Source organism: Anoplophora glabripennis, unplaced genomic scaffold (assembly GCF_000390285.2).
Source record: "Anoplophora glabripennis isolate ALB-LARVAE unplaced genomic scaffold, Agla_2.0 scaffold534, whole genome shotgun sequence".
Taxonomy (NCBI): Eukaryota; Metazoa; Arthropoda; class Insecta; order Coleoptera; family Cerambycidae; genus Anoplophora; species Anoplophora glabripennis.
Genome location: NW_019416610.1, coordinates 70763 through 90718, shown reverse-complemented (window position 1 = coordinate 90718; position 19956 = coordinate 70763). Strand labels below are relative to the sequence as shown.

The following is a 19956-nucleotide window of genomic DNA, read 5'->3' as shown; positions in this document are numbered from 1 at the left end:
ATGCAACCCAAAAATTTTATGGATTTTTCTAATTATATCGGTCCTAATTCTCTTAAAATTTATTCCAATGCACACGATTTTGCACAATTTGGCACGGAAATTGCAAATCTGGCGTCAAAAATTTTCTATCATATTTCTAACGCTAGCAAAGTCTCTCCAAAGTCGGTATTATTTTCAAACTGCTTTTTGACACTGTTAAGCAAGAAAATTATTCACAAATTAAAGATTAATTATCAACCTGGGTTTCTGTTTTTTATTTTACAAATGTCAAATAAGCACACTGTAGAAGGTAAGCAGTGACTTATAGATAATTTTTTTTTTAATAACGACGAAAAAAAATTCAAAATTGATAGATACAATCTATACAATTGATGGGTATAACCAAAATTTTTGACGCCAGATTTGGAATTGCCATGCCAAATTGTGCAAAATCGTGTGCATTGGAATAAATTTTAAGAGAATTAGGACCGATATAATTAGAAAAATCCATAAAATTTTTGGGTTGCATAGACTTTGCCTAGTCATTCGAAGGTCATATAGAAAAAAATCGTCTCAGTCATATTTTTCCCATATTCTACATCCATTCAGCTTCCATTTGCAACCAGGCTCATATTTTTATCTACTCTCTGAGTCAAGATATTTGATTTTTGTACAAACAAAAAAAAAATATACATAGTGCGGCGTCCCTACTCGCTAGGTACAATAGGTACAACTCGAAAAAAAAATGTTGAGAACACGTCAAAAAGTTTGATTCCGTCATAAATCACAGCTGGAGTTTCCCGGCTCAATCACTCATTGCGTCCTAGATTGGCATTAAAACATATTTGTATCTATTGTTATGTATCACACAACCACAACTTCAAAAAAAATCCTTTCCCACATTTCCATCGTGGAGTTCGTGGTTAGACACCCTGTATCAACGCTGCAGAAAAAAAGGGGATATTTGACCTCACTTAGCTGCAATGCTAATTAAAAAAAAAACTTCAAACAGTGATAATATTTGCAACAATTCAATTATTTATACGTGTCTATCTCATGCACATCGCACCGCACACCTCTTAATTACCCTGCTCCCTGGAGCGCTCAGTTTTTCCCACACGCAGACGCATAACATTACTCTTTGGTCAGCGTTCAGTGGTTCTTACCGTTTTCTTCATCCTCTGACGGGTTTCACACATACATAATATAGGAATTGTTTACGGGTTACCAACTTTTCTTAAGAATAAATAGCTTAAGTTGGATTCCGTAAACCAAGGTGCCCTGTGCCCTGTTTATGACGTCATTTGTGGGGTGACATTTGACTCTAAAGTCTAGCAGCCGTAACAGAAGTAGGATTAGTTTTATTAGTTAACGTTTTTGTCTGTAATCTATTTAAAAAAAATATTCTTCTCCATCCGAATTTCCGTGTTTCACTTGACGTTAGACGTAGTTTCGTCACGCAGCAACCCAGATATCCAGAATGGAATCGGCGTCGTTTGGTAAATATAAAATAACTGTGTCAAACAAAATGAATATTTTAAAACTTGTTTCGCGTTGCGTGACGGCGACAAAGACGGCACTACGATTGGAGCGAGAGCCGAGCGCTGTGTGTAGTAAGATTATGTAAAATGAGCAAATAATCGAAAGTGAAAACGAATTGCAAATTTGGGCCAAGTTCAGTAAGTCCGGTGCGATCTAACTTTGTTGAACAGAGCGATGAGTCACTCTTTATTATTTCATTTCAACAAACGCTTCTAAATAGTTTGTCGTTGTTGCGTTTGTATTTGTGTACCTACAGAGTGGTATGCACGTTTTTCGAGCCGAATCTTGATTGACTAACGAAATTTTCACAGTTCTGTTAAATTTTTATGGTCAGCATCAAAATCCAGATAATTAAAAACGCAGTTTTCACATGAAACAAAGCCGGATATTCCTCAAATTGATTAACTGATAAGTTGGAGGCATATTTTGCTCTTGTGAAAATTGCATTTTTAATTATTTTAATTTTTACAGTGGCAATGTGGTGGATGTTTTGTTTTCAAAGCATTCTTTATAAAAGAAACATTTTTTTACTCTCGAGATGGGAGAAGTGTAGGTTTTGAAGTCATAAAACATATCACACACGCCACTACGGTGACCTAAAATGAACCTCGTATTCTTTAGTGAATTTTAAGGGGAGTCAACTGTATAAAATTTTAATCTAGGGCGCTTAGTTAAAAAGATACAGGGTGTTAAAATTTCGATTTTCTCTAATTATGAGTCAAAGCCTCAAGGTCTTGGGGATCATTGGATAGAGGGTTTAAGGGCCTTGAACCCAGAACCGTTTCGATTTAGTTTTAAGAGAGTATAGAACTTCATATGTTAAATGAATATTATTCAAAATGCGTTTCAGCTAGCTCTTTCGAGATCTCCAAATCATTTTAAATTCTGTCACCAATTCCACAGAACTCGTAGAAAACCCATCTGTGACAGCACAGAACGCGGGAAATGTGTGTTTACAATTTAAGTGCACAACAAACGTCAATATATCTTTCTTTTTCTCATTCATCATACGCAATTAATAACTACTAACTACTGTCTAAACTAGTACTTATCGGTCGCACAAAATAATTCGTGATTGCAGTCTACCGCGTGCCTGAAACGTATTTCATTCGTATAACAACTGTTAAATGTAAACAAACAAAAACTGTTCTGAATAAGCGAGGAGCTTATAGCTGATATGTATGGGTTGGAAAAGGACAAAAGGAAGGGACTGACTTTGTGACCAACTCGCTGCTTTAAATTTGATGTCGAGAGATTCTCAGCCTCGTGGTTACCGCTTTGCTTGACGTCCTGCAGTTACACGCCTGTCTGCTGTGGCTGTGCAATATTTGCTGCTAATCCCGCGAATCTAGAACTAGAATTCTAGAGGGACCAATGTTTGAATGTGTTCGTGGCACCTTCCCTTTCTGGTCTGTCCTAGCAGACAGGGTAATTATGGGGCACTGATTGGTTCAGAAAAACTATGGTTTGATATTGTACTTGTTTAAGCAATTTAATTTAGACAATTCGCACTAATTTTCTCACGTTTGTTTACACTACTCTAACCGTCTGACCTAACCTAATTTTATATTCTGACGAAACAAGAAACAAGCGTCTCCCCTCCCCACTCCCTCAAAAAATCAGAAAATGGAGGGGAGAATTGGAGGGAACAGCCGAGTGGCGGAACAATTATAAATAATTGTTATCAAATTGAAAACAGAGACAGTAAACATTTATTTATTTCTTTGGTGCATAGGTGTCCAGATCATTAATAACAACAAATAAGAAGCCAAATGAAGGTCACATATTTTTCATTATCACAATTCAAACCAAGCGTCCCGACCTCTAGCGGAAATTTTTGTACCTAACTTAATGAAAGCAGGTAAAATGTAAACAAACCCACTAATTTTGTAGAAGATTGTGGTATTTTCTTTATTTAAAGTGAATTATTTTTGTAAAAATGGAAAACTTAGTAAACAGTTCGTTAATGATAGTATTCAAGACTTTTCTCCTTTACATTTCAAGGAAAATTTTGTAGGTACTTGAAGCACTCGTAAGTAATATGTGCTCGTAGTAAAGGGACAATCTCATTATATTATAACTGCTATGAAAATATGAAGGTGGGTAATTGAAATTCACTTTTCATTATCCATTATTAAAAAAAGCCTTAAATAGGTATATTTACCACACACAAAAAGTTCTAACAGATGTTAACAAATATAAAAACAATTAAAAAAACAGTCAGTAATTTCAAAACATACCAATGAAACACAAAATGATTTAAATCCTAATAAATTATGAGGTTATGTTTGTTTAGCTTTATTTTGTAAAACGGTAAGAATTGTTTTAACATTTTTTTTGTTTGAAATCTAAAACATGTCATTCTACAGTATTGTGCTAGACCTAGAGTGAGTTTTTTTGGCATTAAATCAAGAAAAAAACAAGATAGTTCCAATAAACGAATATCTTGAGGTTTTTGATACAAGAATTGCTTGTGCAATTTCTCAAAATTTAGCACCTGATTTTCCTGTTTGGTAAATTTGGATATCATCGATAATATTTTTGCTAATGCAAATGTTATGTAGGAACATAATGTTTGTACGTAATTACTAGAGGAATACCAAAACCAAAAAACCGCAAACAACTTTTCTAATTCCTTATCGTTAGACAAAAAATCATGATTTTCTACAGCTTCCCTTGTTTCTGTTCCACAGACATTGGAATCGTCATCCCCAAGCTGTGACGTCGTGTGTACAGTATGTCCTGCGACCGAACGATTGCGCTCGGTTAATAAAACTTTCTATCGGTTTCTAGGTGGACGATCAGATGAAGCTTCTCCAGCACTCGTGGTCGGACATGTTGGTTCTGGATCACATACACCAGCGTATGCACAATAACCTGCCCGACGAGACCACCCTACACAACGGACAGAAGTTCGACCTGCTGAGTTTGGGCCTTCTCGGCGTACCCAGCCTGGCGGACCACTTCAACGATATCACCGCCAAGCTGCAGGAGTTGAAGTTCGACGTCAGCGATTACATCTGTATTAAATTCCTGTTGTTGCTAAATCCAGGTAAGTGAATAATATTTCAGTGAGATCCAACACGTAACCTAACCTAACTTACAAAGCGTCTCGGTTCTCAATTAACAAAACAAACCGTATGTTATTTGCCGTTATTGACCCGCAAGCTAACGTTTCTTAAATTTTAGATGTCCGAGGCATCACAAACAGAAAGCATGTCCAAGAAGGCTTCGAACAGGTACAGCAAGCTCTACTCGAATATACGGTGTCATGTTACCCTCAAATACAGGTAATTACGTTTCATTTATTGAGTTATTTGATTTTTTTTTTAATTAAATTATCTTTTTTTCTGTCTTGGCAATGTTTTAAACATAAACATACATTCCCTTCATTGATTCAAATAAAAGTAATGGTTTGTGTTTAGTATTGTACTAAAATGAAATAACCCGTTTACGATTTTTGGGAAACAAACGGTTTCTTTAGTGGCAACTAATAAATTCACACTTTAAGATTAGACATGGTTTAAAATTATGTGAAGTTGCTGTATATTAGCGTACGTCGTTTGAAAAATTACATTTTTTTTGTTCCATTGACGAAATATTGTTCAAAACCAAATTTCAGCTCTTAATTTTAATTTTAAGTACTCGCCATTTGATTTAAAATTTTTCCTAATCATTTAAACGTAAACGTAGAATCGTAACCTAGAACGTAAAACCTAAAATCAATAAAAATTGACTTTAAGATGTCTTAGCAGTGAAACCGTTCAAGTCGCATAGATTATACTATGGGCACTTTCAAAGAACAAAGATTCCCCTATAAGTATTTCCTATGGACAATAAAATAGCGTGAAATACGGCCGAAATAGAGATAATTTAAAAAAACCTTCGATTTACTTGTTAAATGAAGAGGAAACATTTTAAATCATATAATGAGTATTTAGAATTAAAATGAAGAGCCGAAATTTGGTGAAAATTTTTTTCCAATGTTTTGAACAATATTTGGTCAATGGTGCGAAAAAAAGTACGTTTCAAACGAAGCTCCCTACTTTATATACAGGGTGTCCCAGAATAACGTCCACAACGGAAGACCACAGATTCGTGGACTCGAAATAGGCAAACTAATTCACCAAACACCACCAACACCAAAATTTGTAGATTGAAAGCAAATGTCCACACTCCAAAAATAATCAAAATCAAATAATACATGTATTCGAGTTATTAACAAAATTCAAAAAATTTTCACAAGCTTCAAGGCCATCTAACGGCCAAACGAAGCGTTTTTGGATATATGTGGATTAGCCTAAATCTGCCTATTTTGAGTCTGTGGTCTTCCGATATAGACGTTATTCCGGGACACCCTGTATTTTGAAAACATTTAATTTGATCTCTTTATTTATTATTACCTCTTTTGTAACAAACGTGTTTTGAGGGTCGTTATAACTAGGGCTGCCAACTGTCTGCATTTTCGTGGGACGTTCTAAATTGTGGCGACTTTCTTCAAGTCCCGTTTAACCTGGCGGTATAGCAAACGTTCCAATCAAGTAAAAAGAGAAAAAGATTTATCTTGTCATTTGACTTTATAGTTTTTTAAATCTTTTTTATTGTATTTACTTTGTTGTTTTATTTAAACTATATTTTATTTAAATTTTGATGAAGTTAGTTCATTTTTTGAATTTCTAGCCTTTTTATATTATTTTTTATTTTATTTTTTCTTATATGACATATCTCATTTTAAATTCGACAGTTAATGTATGTTTGTCATTTATGAATTTATAGTTTTCATTTATTATTCTTTAAATATTTTGAAGACCATTTATTTGAATTTTGACAGTTATTTCTTTTTGTATTTGTGAATTTGTAGCCTTTTTATATTATTCGACAGTTTGTTTGTCATTTATGAATTTATAGTTTTCTTTTAGGTATTACTTTTAAAATTTTATTTTTATTATCTTTTATTTAAATTTCAACAGAATTATTTCTTTTTGTGAATTTAAATTCTACAGTTAATTTTGGTCATTTACGAATTTATAGTTTTCATTTATTATTCTTTAAATTTTATTTTGAATATCTTTTATTTGAATTTTGACAAGGTTGTCGCTAAGACCGAAACGACGGTTGGCCGCCTTAGTTATAACCGACGTCAATGGTATGTACCGCTTAGTATAACCGAGGGACCTTGTCGGTTGCAGGAAAAGTTCAACAAGATGCAACAGCTCCTGCCGGAGATCCACAGCCTGGCGGTGCGCGGCGAGGAGCACCTCTACCACAAGCACTGCAGCGGCAGCGCCCCCACCCAGACCCTCCTCATGGAGATGCTGCACGCCAAGCGGAAATAACGGCCGTCCGCCCCCCCCCTCTCGTTACCATATCCGTGTGCAATACCGGCTTACACTGTACATAGGTTAATGGAAATCTCATAGTAGTCGTTTTGACATTTCGATGCCTTTTATGAAGTACAAAGAGCAAGGGCGGCGAGGCCGCATCATATTTTTGTAATAAGCTAAGAGAGAGACCCGGCCACAGCACCCTGCTCCGTGTGGATTTTTCGTTGTTTTTATTTATGTTACGTTGATTTGAGGTTTTTTTTTTTTTACTTTACGACGACACACATTCCATGAGATGTGCTCCCGAGGGATTCAAGGGCATCCTAGATTAGGCCAAGCTTGCGACGATGTGAGAGAGCGTGTGGGCGGCGAACCGCGCCGCCGTTAACTTGTAGTACGTGTAGCTTAACCGTGGTGATGGACTAACTAACAGCTGTAATATTATGTAATTATAGAGTATACATACAGTTTTATTACTAGGCGATAAGTTTATTATTATTATTATTATTATTATGTTAAAATTTATATATTATGGATGTTAACGCTACCCGGCGGGCAAGGTACTGTGGTCTATATTCGTGTTGTTGTTATCAAAGGTGGTGAATGCTGCTCGTCGTTGATCGCGATGGTCACTTTACGCAAACAGATCAGCTGGACGCGCTTTATTTCTCGGGTGGGAGGGTTCGGGTACATCGAAACCGCGCCGACCGGATTCGACGTCGTCGAGTTGTGATATCGGGAATGTGTACATATGTAGAGTAACGGTTGTTGGTCCGTAGCGGACAAATATAAATTTTTGTAATCGGGAAAATTATTTTTTTACATCACGTTGTTGGGTATGCTAGGTATGCGGTTGCGGGGCTCCCCCCGCTTCACTCGCTGTGATTCGATGAAGGTTTTACTTTGTATGTGATATAAGCAGGTTTCGTTCAGAAATTTATGTGGGGATACTTTTTGAAATGTGATTTTCCTGTGGGAAAGAAATTGTGAGTGTCGTACATAAATTGGAAGGTAATAGCTCATCGCTACTGATTCCGTTCCGTTTGTTTGTCGAAACTGCATTTTAAACGGGAAATTCGTCATTAAATTCGCATTCAAACCTGACTTCAAGTTGAAATTTTTTATTTGACCTTGAAATGTCGATTTGTGCTTAAAATTTCGTATAATAGTAAAAATATCTCAAAACAGTAAGAACAAACTCAAAATTTCAACTATAAGTATGAAATTTTTAATTATATACCGAAATTTCATACAAAATTTAAATTTAAACTAGAAATTTCTGTTTTAAGCTTGAAATATTGAATTCGAGCTCGATATTTGGTAAATGAAAATAAAATGGAGACTCCAAAATTTCATGTTCAAATTTAAAATTTCCAGAGAAAATTCAAATTTCAACTCAAAATTCTGGTTTGAGCTTGAAATTTAGAATTTGTCCTCGAAATTTTGTCTATAAAGAAAAATATCTCGAATTCGTAATATCGGCAAATTCAAATGTGAAATTTTCAGTTTTAACTTGAAATTTTAACACAAACTTCAAATTTAAATCTGAAATTTCTCATTTAAATTCAAAATTTCAATTTGACATTTCTTATTTTGTTTGAAAACTCGATTTCTAGCCCAAAATTTGGCAAATAAAGAATTGAATCAATATTTCAAGTTCAAATATGTTCAGTTTCAACGTTGAGTTTCAGTTTCAATTTTGAAATGTAACCTCGAAATTCATTTTTTCAAGAAAAGCATCTGGAAAATATAACATTTAACTCGAAATTCCTAGCTCTTGTGAGAAATTTTGAAATCGAACTCGAAATTTCAGGTGCAAGCAGAAAATTCTGATTTCCAGCTCAAAATTCAAGTACAAACTTGAAATTTGAAGCTAAATTATGAAATTTTCAGATTCAACGTTGAGTTTCAATTCAATTTTGAAATGTAACCTTGAAATTTATTTTTTCAAGAAAAGCATCTGAAAAATGTAACATTAACTCAAAATTCCAAGTTCTTGTGAGAAATTTTAAAATCGAACTCGAAATTTCAGGTGCAAGCAGAAAATTCTGATTTTCAACTCAAAATTCAAGTACAAACTTGAAATTTGAAGCTGAAATATTAAATTTTCAGATTGAACGTTGAGTATCAGTTTCAATTTTGAAATGTACCCTCGAAATTTATTTTTTCAAGAAAAGCATTAGGAAAATGTAAAAATTAAAGTAGAAATTTCAGGTTCAAGCAGAAAATTCTGATTTCCAACTCAAAATTCAAGTTCAAACTTGGAATTTGTTTCAATTTTGAAATGTAACCTCGAAATTTATTTTTTCAAGAAAAGCATCTGGAAAATATAACATTAAACTCGAAATTCCTAGCTCTTGTGAGAAATTTTGAAATCGAACTCCAAATTTCAGGTGCAAGCAGAAAATTCTTATTTCCAACTCAAAATTCAAGTACAAACTTGAAATTTGAAGATGAAATATGAAATTTTCAGATTCAACGTTGAGTTTCAGTTTCAAATTTGAAATGTAACCTCGAAATTAATTTTTTAAAGAAAAACATATGGGAAATATAACGTTAAACTCGAAATTCCCAGTTCTTATGACATATTTTGAAATCGAACTCGAAATTTCATGTTCAAGCAGAAAATTCTGATTTCCAACTCAAAATACAACCTCAAACTTGAAATTTGAAGCCGAAATATGAAATTTTGAGATTCAACGTTGAGTTTCAGTTTCAATTTTGAAATGTAACCTCGAAATTTATTTTTTAAAGAAAAACATGGAAAATAACAAACTCGAAATTCCCAGTTCTTATGAGAAATTTTGAAATCGAACTCGAAATTTCATGTTCAAGCAGAAAATTCTGATTTCTAACTCAAAATTCAAGTTCAAACTTGAAATTTGAAGCTGAAATATGAAATTTTGAGTTCCAACTCAAAACTTCAACACAAAATTGAAGTTCTAGTTTCAACTTGAAATTTGCCGAATGAAAAAAAGCATCTCAAATGAAACGCAATGCTTTGGGTTTAATCTTGAATTTTTAACACGAAATTCAAACCCAAAATTTTAGGTTTAAGCTTGAAATTTTGAATTTTGATTTTACAATTTGGAAACATCTCAAAATTTTAACCTCATTTGAAATTTCGATTTTACACTAAAAATTTCAAGTTCAAATATCAAACTTTGTGTTGAACTCGAAACTTGGTAAATGCGTGGCATTAAATATGTTTTTCAGTGAAATTCATGCAATTTTTTACAGCAAACGAAAAGTATTATATTGAATTTATTGGAATACATCTATCGAAAAAAAAACGTATATGCAGTAGTATTTCTTTAATTGCTGCAAAATAACGTCGAGGTAAGTAACATAAACGGTTCAGTATCAGGAGGAGCTATTATTTCTTAAAATTTATTTACGCCATTATGTTGATTGTAGTGGTTGCAACACCCGAAATATGTAACATTTTAAATATTGCATCACTGTTGTGAAACGATTACATCACGACGGACCGTCTGTCGATGAAAACCATGAATTACAATTTTGGAAATGTTTCCAGATAAGATACCTCGAAACATTTTCTAATTCGTAAAGTGGTGGATGCATAAATTATCGTCGCTCAATTAAAATGTAAATTATGGTGCTTAAAAATTATATATATTTATAGAGCCATTATTTTGTCTTTTGTGAAAACCGATATTACATTTCAGGTGCCGCGTGACGTCACAACCTCAAAACCTCACCCGTTCGGGTCTGCGTCGTCGATTTTTATATTAAAAATGACGGTTAAAGGCCTGACGGGACCTAAGAAATTTGAGATCGTGCGACGGCGCGTGGGGCGCCTGATCGAATTTATAATTCTTCAACCTGTAATCATAATTTTATAGGTCCCAGAACGTACTAAATTATTTTTAAGTGATAACTCTAGGAAGGGTACGGTTTGACTCTGTAACGCTTGTATATAAGTAGGAGCCGTTGTTGAATTGTTATTTGTTGATATGTTTGCATAAAAGTACCATAAAGTCTCCCGGTCACGGAGTCTACTTGTATTCTTGGGAATATCTCGCCGTGAGAGACGCGTCAGGCCCAGAGCTTATAATATTGACAGATATACATACATGTATGTACGTGTGCGGCGTGGCACGATTTGGAGGTGTACAGGAACGAACGGAAACCAAATATTTTGTTGCAAGTCGAGCCTGCTACGATTTCTTTAGGTGGCAGATCTGGAGAAATCGCGGCAGGCCGAGGATCTGCAGTTTCGAGGAAGTTACAGTCTCCGACTTCATTCGTATTTTACTGAACGTGTTCACCTGTAAATCGGGACACCCTGTATATAAAATATGTACACTTATTTAAGCAGTGTGATTGAAAGGTTGTAAATATAATTTATGTGGATCAAAGTGACTTGTTTGTAGAAATAAATCACCGTCAAATTATTTCGTTGTTTATTTTCTACCAGACGAACAAACTAGTGTGGATAAAGTTCCAATTTCTCTACGAGGGTAGTCCTGAGTTATGCACCATACGTGTTGCCTATTTTTGCCACACGTACAATCTCATTGCAAGAGAAAAATAAATTCAGCGTTTAAAATCACTGTTGTGGTGATACTTGCATATCTGGTTGCCTATTAGTTAGTCTTATAGTAGGCGTTTGTAGCAAACAAGCGATATCGCGATTTTGTTGTGAAAAATGCTATTTTCAATGAAAATTATGAGGAAGTCTCCAAATCCAATAATTCAGATATTTAAGACGACAATAATTTAGCTAAAATGGTAATACAGCGTTGATATAAAAATATTTCAGTCAATGAATACCGTCCCACTTGGATATTAAAATTAAATAGCTGTCAGTTTTTGATTTTTTTACCAGATGGCGCTGTAACGACATTGTTTAAATAAAACTTAAAGTTTTGACTTTTAAAACTTTAAAAGCATAGAGCCTCCCTGTTTATGTTTACGAGCTGCATAAACAAAAATTTCTTTACGCATACAACGACTAAAAAATTCTCGGGAATTCTCGTAATCGTTTCGTTTTTTCGTACATTTTCTTTTTTGTCGTAGGTACTCACAGAAATACGTTTGTTCTAAAAAAGTTTCAAGCTGATAGATATGACGTCAAAGGTAAATAAAAAATTTAACTGTACCTGTCACTTACACTTGCTTGTTTAGATCTCTATAAACATATTTTTTTACCCAAAAAGCCATTTTTAAAGACTTTTACTTTCGTAAAGTACATAATATACTTTGCATTTGTAGCAAATGTAGTGTAATAGGCATTGAATAGCTATGACAATTAAGAGTCGGCCATCGATCTTAACACACTTTGGAGGTAATATCTCACCCACATTCAAGTCTTTTAAGTATTTTGCGTTTGTAAATAAAGAGAAAGTGATATTTTTAAGAAAAGATATGGAGAGAGCTTTGTTAGTGAACAGATTTTTGAAATTAGCGAACAGCCCGTAACTTTTTTATTTCTTGATCTAGAAGGATGCGGTTTGGTTTGCTGGAATCTTAGGACGAAATCCTAGAGGGACTTCAGAGTTAGTTTTTCGATATTTTCAACAGTTGAAAAGATGTGGAGAGGACTTTGTTAGGTCACATTTTAAGTCTCGTGATTTTTGAAATTAGCGAACAGCTTGTAACTTTTTTATTTTTCGACCTAGAAGAATGCGGTTTGGTTTGCTGGAATCTTCGGATGAAATGCTAGAGGAACGCCAGAGTTAGTTTTTCGATAATTTCCAACGGTTGAAAAGATGTGGATGGGACTTTGTTAGGTCACGTTTTAAGTCACGTGATTTTTTAAATTGCAAACAGCCCGTAACTTTTTTATTTCTCGAAAATGATCTCACATTTTAAAATAAATTAAAAAATCAAATAAATATTCCGCAACAAAATCTGAGATGAAAGTGAAATACACTAGTCACAAAAATTAAAGGGTAAAAAAATCCTAAATTAAGTACGCCCTGTATTTTCTGTATAGGTAGTCTTTCTCATAAAAAATACACAATTAAAACTTACGACTATATATCAAATTTGAACATAACAGATATTTTTTGATTCGATAAATCCGTGCATGGTAAAATTAAAACAGACTACCACAAAATATTGAAACAGTAGTAGGTATAAATTTTACTTCTAAAGAATTTCTAATAAAAAGTAGACTAATTGCCCCCCAATTTGGAACATGCAAATAAATTTGAATTTTGAATAAGTTTTCCTATTGAAATTTTTTGATAAATTGTACGAAAAAGGGCCTCGCCTAGATAGAAAATAATTTGTTTAATGCATATAACTATCTGATCTGCAAATATCTCTGAAAATATTAATTTATATGACTTGCATTTTTGTAAAAATATTAAAAATCACAAGTTTGTTAAAAGCACATTTTGAAGAAATCAGTAAGGGTCCTTTAAAGGCTTTAGAGTTTCAAGGTTTTGAGATTTTTTTTCTAATATGTAGTTAATATTCCTTCATAATTCCAAAATTATTCATAGGTAATTCAAAATGTCAGTTCATAAATTTCTGTTACTTAATTTTTCGATATACACACACATACGATGAATTAGAGTTATTTACATCACTAATTTTATTGAAATAATTCATAAAATCAAATACAATAAAAAATGCTGGAGATGAAAGTAACAAAGTTGATGTTATTAAATTTAGTACAACTTATTATAAAAACTGTTCAAAATGACCACCGTTGATTTTACAACAAATGTTAATTCAGCGAAGAAAGTTAAAGGACACCCTTCTAGTTCTTGAAGGCAATTTTTTAAAACATTTATGGCAATTTGGATATGTCTCAGTTATTTTCAGAGTGCCCCAAAGATAATAGTCGCAAGGTGTGAAGTCTGGTGAACGTACAGGCCAGCAGCATTATTATCTCTTCTACCGATCCATCGACGAGGGAATCTTTGGTTCAGATACTGCCGAACATTTACAGNAAATTAAAACAGACTACCACAAAATATTGAAACAGTAGTAGGTATAAATTTTACTTCTAAAGAATTTCTAATAAAAAGTAGACTAATTGCCCCCCAATTTGGAACATGCAAATAAATTTGAATTTTGAATAAGTTTTCCTATTGAAATTTTTTGATAAATTGTACGAAAAAGGGCCTCGCCTAGATAGAAAATAATTTGTTTAATGCATATAACTATCTGATCTGCAAATATCTCTGAAAATATTAATTTATATGACTTGCATTTTTGTAAAAATATTAAAAATCACAAGTTTGTTAAAAGCACATTTTGAAGAAATCAGTAAGGGTCCTTTAAAGGCTTTAGAGTTTCAAGGTTTTGAGATTTTTTTTCTAATATGTAGTTAATATTCCTTCATAATTCCAAAATTATTCATAGGTAATTCAAAATGTCAGTTCATAAATTTCTGTTACTTAATTTTTCGATATACACACACATACGATGAATTAGAGTTATTTACATCACTAATTTTATTGAAATAATTCATAAAATCAAATACAATAAAAAATGCTGGAGATGAAAGTAACAAAGTTGATGTTATTAAATTTAGTACAACTTATTATAAAAACTGTTCAAAATGACCACCGTTGATTTTACAACAAATGTTAATTCAGCGAAGAAAGTTAAAGGACACCCTTCTAGTTCTTGAAGGCAATTTTTTAAAACATTTATGGCAATTTGGATATGTCTCAGTTATTTTCAGAGTGCCCCAAAGATAATAGTCGCAAGGTGTGAAGTCTGGTGAACGTACAGGCCAGCAGCATTATTATCTCTTCTACCGATCCATCGACGAGGGAATCTTTGGTTCAGATACTGCCGAACATTTACAGCGAAATGTGGTGGAGCTTCAACATGCTTAAACCACATATTAGCTTTGAGAAATAACGGCACACCTTCCAATAACTCAGGAAAAGTGTTTTGCAAAAATTCTAAATAAAACTTCCCATTCAGTCTGTTGGGTAGAATAACAGAGCCAATAATAATGCTATCAAAGTCTTGTATTTGATGATTTGATTGTTTGTATATTGAAAACATAAAAATGACTAATTTTATTTTTGTTTTCTGCCTAGTTCAACTTTTAGCAAATCGGAAACATAAATAAACAGATTTATATTTTTTTTTACAAATAAACATAAATAAACGCAAATTTATACTTTATAGGCTATAATGACATATAAATAACATACAGGTATAAAAAGACATATAAATAACATACAGGTATAAAAACTATTATTATTTCACTTGCTAACCACAAGTAACTTTCTATTATGTGTTTGACAATGTAATTATACTTAATATAGCTAAAAATAATTTTTCTAACATAACATCTTTTTTGAAATTTTAAACTTTTAAAATGTATTTAAAATTTCCCGCGGATATCGACACATGCGCATAAAAGACGTCCCCCCCCCAGCAATAAGTTTTTTCAGAAGCAGAGGCAGAGGCTAATATTTCGTTCTTTCCATGGATTGATTCTTTTCGAGTTTTCGCTGCATAATTCCGACGTGGAAGCAAGGTGTACTTAAAAAAATTGTGGATTGGTCACTACGTTCCAATTATTGAATAACAACTGTTAAATTTATTTGAAAATAAACAATAGTATCACGGAAAAATACTGAAAATTTTAGTTTTCTTGTAAGTATATTCATTTATAAGTTTCTCTTTGGCCTTGATATTGCCATATAACCCGGAACACGTGCATGCCTTTATAAAAATTTCGCGGTAATTATTGGCGTCTGATCAGATTTGGAGTACAATCTAAACAATTTTACAGATAAATAAAATGGATCACAACTGCGATAGAGCACGTGCACCAGCTCCTACAACTTTTGTTGTAAGTAATATTAAAAAAGTTTTGATTTTTTTTTTCAAGTTTTTGTTTTATAGCCTGCTGGAAGAGCTGCCGAGTGTAGACAAAATTTTGCAGAGGGGCAAGTGCCAAATTTTGAGTCCCGACTAGCCACAGGCGGTTCTAGATGGGATTTAACACCTGATAATAGAGGAGGATGTGGAGGTATATATTTTTTTCCTATCAAATAATACATAATATGTACAGATTTGTTTGTGTGATAATTATTTACTATAGCGTTACCTTCCCAATTCTTTCAATCAAAATTTCGTCTAGCCCCGTATTTTTGATAGTGCTGAACACGAATCTGAAGTTATTTTTGTGTGGTCGAACCTAGTTTTCTAGAAAAAATTTTTTCAAAATTCTAACCTGGATATTTCACATAACACTACGTAGGTGTGAATATCCAGGTTAGAATTAAAAAAATAATAAAATTCTCGAAAACTGGGTTCGACCGCACAAAAATAACTTCAGATTCGTGTTCGGCACCATCGAAAACAGTGGGGTTGGCAAAATTTTGTGAAGATTTGGGATGGTGACGCTGTAGTAAATATTTACCATTTGTGCTATGCGCTGATAAATGTAATAAAACCGTAATTATGTACAAAAATGAATATAACAGTAAAATTATGACATTATCAAATGATAATACGACTTATTAAAGAAGAAAAATCTGATCCAACTTTAAAAATTCAAAATAAAATTAATTCATGGTTTTAACAAAAAAAAATAATTGATCTTACAACAAAAAATTATCTTACCTGTTCAAATGGAAAAGTCCCCATTTTATATAGTCTACGTAAATTACATGAAGAGAATAATCCTCTTAGACCCATTATTAGTAACATATAAGGCCCAAACGTACAATTTATCAAAATTTTTGGCAAATGCTCTCAAATATTTTAGGAAAAAATGTAATTACATATATCCCATATCCTAGTTATTTATTTATGAAAAGATACTTAGAATAAGAAAGATAGGACAATTAAAAAGTTGTAACCCTGTATGTTTTCTTTGTATAAAAAAATGCATTAAAATTCAATTACGTAGTAAACTATTAGTATTTTACATAGCATTCTAAATTTCATAAATAGTGATCGATTGTAACAGGAAATTAAATGAATAAATATATATATGTGGATTTGCGACATACGAGTACCTAGTTTAAAAAAATGTATTATTAGCAACAGAACTTTAAAAAAAAAAAGGTGTTACCATTTAACATTCCAAAATTTTTATAATTTTTAGTTTCTAAATCTCTTAAGGACGTTCGATACATCTCTTGCGGGACAGGCGGTGCGGGAGGGAAGCCTATGCTTATACACGGTAATTTCGTTGTAGTATCAACCTTACATAAACTAATTTGAGCGCACTAAATATAATATATACGAATTAAATTTATACAACACATATTAGCTTGCATATATTTTTCGAGTTTAATGCACGGCAATTAACATTTTATTTGAATAGAAGTGTCTATTTATTTATTAAGAGTTTGTAAAATTATGGATGAAATCTGGCAACATTGCTATGCCGTAGTGGTAAAAGTTGGGTCACTGTCAACTGTGCTTTGCGCATATTCCGTAAACTTGAACATCCAAGATACGAAGGAAAAGCAATATAAAATGAGTATGAAACATAATATGGATTGATGAGAAAAAAGTAAAATGTACAAACCGACAACCTGTATGATAACTATCAAGAAGCTCAGTGTATGATAGTGAGACGTCGCCTTGTCAAATTGAAGATTATGACAGAACATCTATACTGTTCGTTTTGCAGAGATCCTTTCAATTTTTGTTTCAAATTGCTATTATATTGCATTACATCACGAAAAATTTATTTAATATTAATTATTACTACATATGTTTTCGATTGCAATAATTTTATAGTTTATAATCGAGCTATTCAAATATAGCGCGTCAGTCAAAGCGTTAAATACCGCGTACAGTGTTGCCATATTTCCTTTCATTGGATCAGATGTTTGTTCGAATTTGTCAAAACGTTATATATTCATTCCGTTATCTCAATAATTACATTGTAAGTTCATATTTTTATTGTTTTAAAATGTTTAGTAATATTTAATTCTTTAATTACAATTTTATTTTCCCGATTTTAACCATTTTTAAGAGCAATATTCACGTTTGATTAAAGTTTTTTCCCAACTCCCATAAGAGCCTGTGTATAAGAGCATAATTTTTAATATCATTTTTCAAAAAAACTATATTGGCAATCGATCTGATATTTTTACACGAGGCAGTTGGCATATTTATTAACAGATTTCAATGATTTTGAAAACTTTCTTCCCATTTTTTTTTTTTTTTCGGTATCGAACCTCCTTAAGACCTACTGGTAAAATTTTTAGTAAACTACCAGCTTTTCTTTTGCAGGATTGATAATTATTATTTTTGCGTCATTTTTGAGTTATAAATCAATTCTGAATTTATTTACTGGGACATTGTTCAATAAAATAACTTAGTTTATAATATTTTTTCCAATTTGTTTTGGATTTACCCCATCTTCAGAAAAAAATCATAGGCGATTTATTATAAATTTTTTTCCAAATGTCTAGAAAAAAATTTTTTACATTAAATAAAATATTTTAAAGCACTAAAACTTTACATTCGTTGGTATTGTTCAAATTTTATAAAAAATATGCGTATTATAATGTATAATATTAATAAATTTAATTTTCTATCGGAGGTTGAATTATATGAAAAAATATTAAGTTTTAGTACGAAACAAATCGTGCTAGGCGTAATTTTACAGAATTTATTAAAAATTATATAGAACATAAAGTTGAGTAAAAAAGGTGGCATTTGTTTTTTGTATAATTACATCTACAGCGTATTGCGTTTATACATTCACTGTAAAATTTTATACATTTAATTCCTGCATAAACATCTACGTGTGAATTAAGGAATTTATTTATTTTGTATGGAAACTCTTGCCTGATATTTTTATTTATATTTCAGTTAGCCTGATTCATTTTAAACAAAAATGGTCACTTGTAATTTTTTTGCAAAATTAACTATTTCTGTGCAAAAAATGTATTTAAAATCAATTACATGGCATGATTGACATATGGTATGAATTTTATTGAACTGTAATTTATCTAGTAGGCAGCTCATGTTGACATTTTGTAGTGGCAACTTAATTGTTATAATTAATGCAACTTAATTTTATTAAATATGTGAAAATAACTAACCTTACTAACAACAATTAAGTTGCTATTACAAAATATCGACGTAACAGCCCCCAACTAGAAAAATTACAGTTCGATTTAATTTTATGAAGAGATTACAAGAGAACTTTTTTGTTTAGAATGAATCAGGCTAACTGAAATGGTAAGATAGTAATAACAAAAAAAAGTTACGTACGAAATAAGTCTTAGGGGTAGCCTTTTCTGCCCCCTACAAACGTAGGGGAAAATCAACAAATTTTTTACTGAGCACCTTCTCGTCAGCAGAAAATGTATACTTAATTTCGTTTGTCACTTTTTTGGTATTTCAGAAAAAAATTAAAAACTACTTTTTTGGCACGCTCTATAAGGGAATGTTCAAATGAGATTTTGTTATATGAAGGTCCCACCTTATTTTTCCACAGGGAATCACCACCCGAATTTTTTCGCACTTATTTATTTACACCCTGCATATCTACTTTCAATAACATATTCATTACAATTACTGAATTAAGTATTAGGTAATCTTGACCATTAGCATTTTTTAAGGTTTGCACAGAATTCTAAATTTGTGGTGATTGCAAAAAAATATACATTTTTAAATTTCACTTAACTTTAAAACATTATTTACAACGGAAATAAAGAAATTTACGAAAACTGTTGGTAAAAATAAAACTTTTGCAATTTTGTATATGTTTTTCAGGAACAATATGGTTCCCTCATTTCCTTCAAATTTCTCATTGAGTGAAACTCATGTACTAGATCTCTACAGCAGTGTCTGTAAAACTATGTGCCGCGTAAAATTAAAAAATAATTCAAAATATTCGAGGGTATTGCTTTGCAGATCAGAAAATTAATTTAGTTCGGAAACTGTGGTTGTTGGGTCCCTCGAATAGCTTCAAATTGCAGTTAGAATTGTTAGTTAAAATTATTCTGTATAGATTGCCTGGCGATACTAAAAAATTTTTTGATTCCTGGAACGTGGAAATGCGGTCCATCTGAAAGATTGTTAAATTTTGAGTAATTTTTTTAGTATAAACTTTTTTCCAATATTTACTTGTTTTCGAGATATGTCGACTTTAATATGCAGTGTATGATGTAACAGGAAAATCTAT

At 32.2% G+C, this 19956-nt stretch overlaps 1 protein-coding gene across 1 annotated transcript in view; it reads left to right on the top strand.

Annotated features, from left to right (window-relative positions):
• LOC108913321 (nuclear hormone receptor FTZ-F1) overlaps positions 1-8322 on the top strand; it is a 50602-nt gene extending 42280 nt beyond the window's left edge. Inside the window, exons 3-5 of the mRNA XM_018718854.2 lie at positions 4315-4573; positions 4711-4811; positions 6711-8322. Coding sequence (XP_018574370.1) covers positions 4315-4573; positions 4711-4811; positions 6711-6857 — 507 coding nt within the window. The 3' untranslated portion in view covers positions 6858-8322. The remainder of the gene's footprint in view (positions 1-4314; positions 4574-4710; positions 4812-6710) is intronic.
• Positions 8323-19956: the final 11634 nt, after the last annotated feature.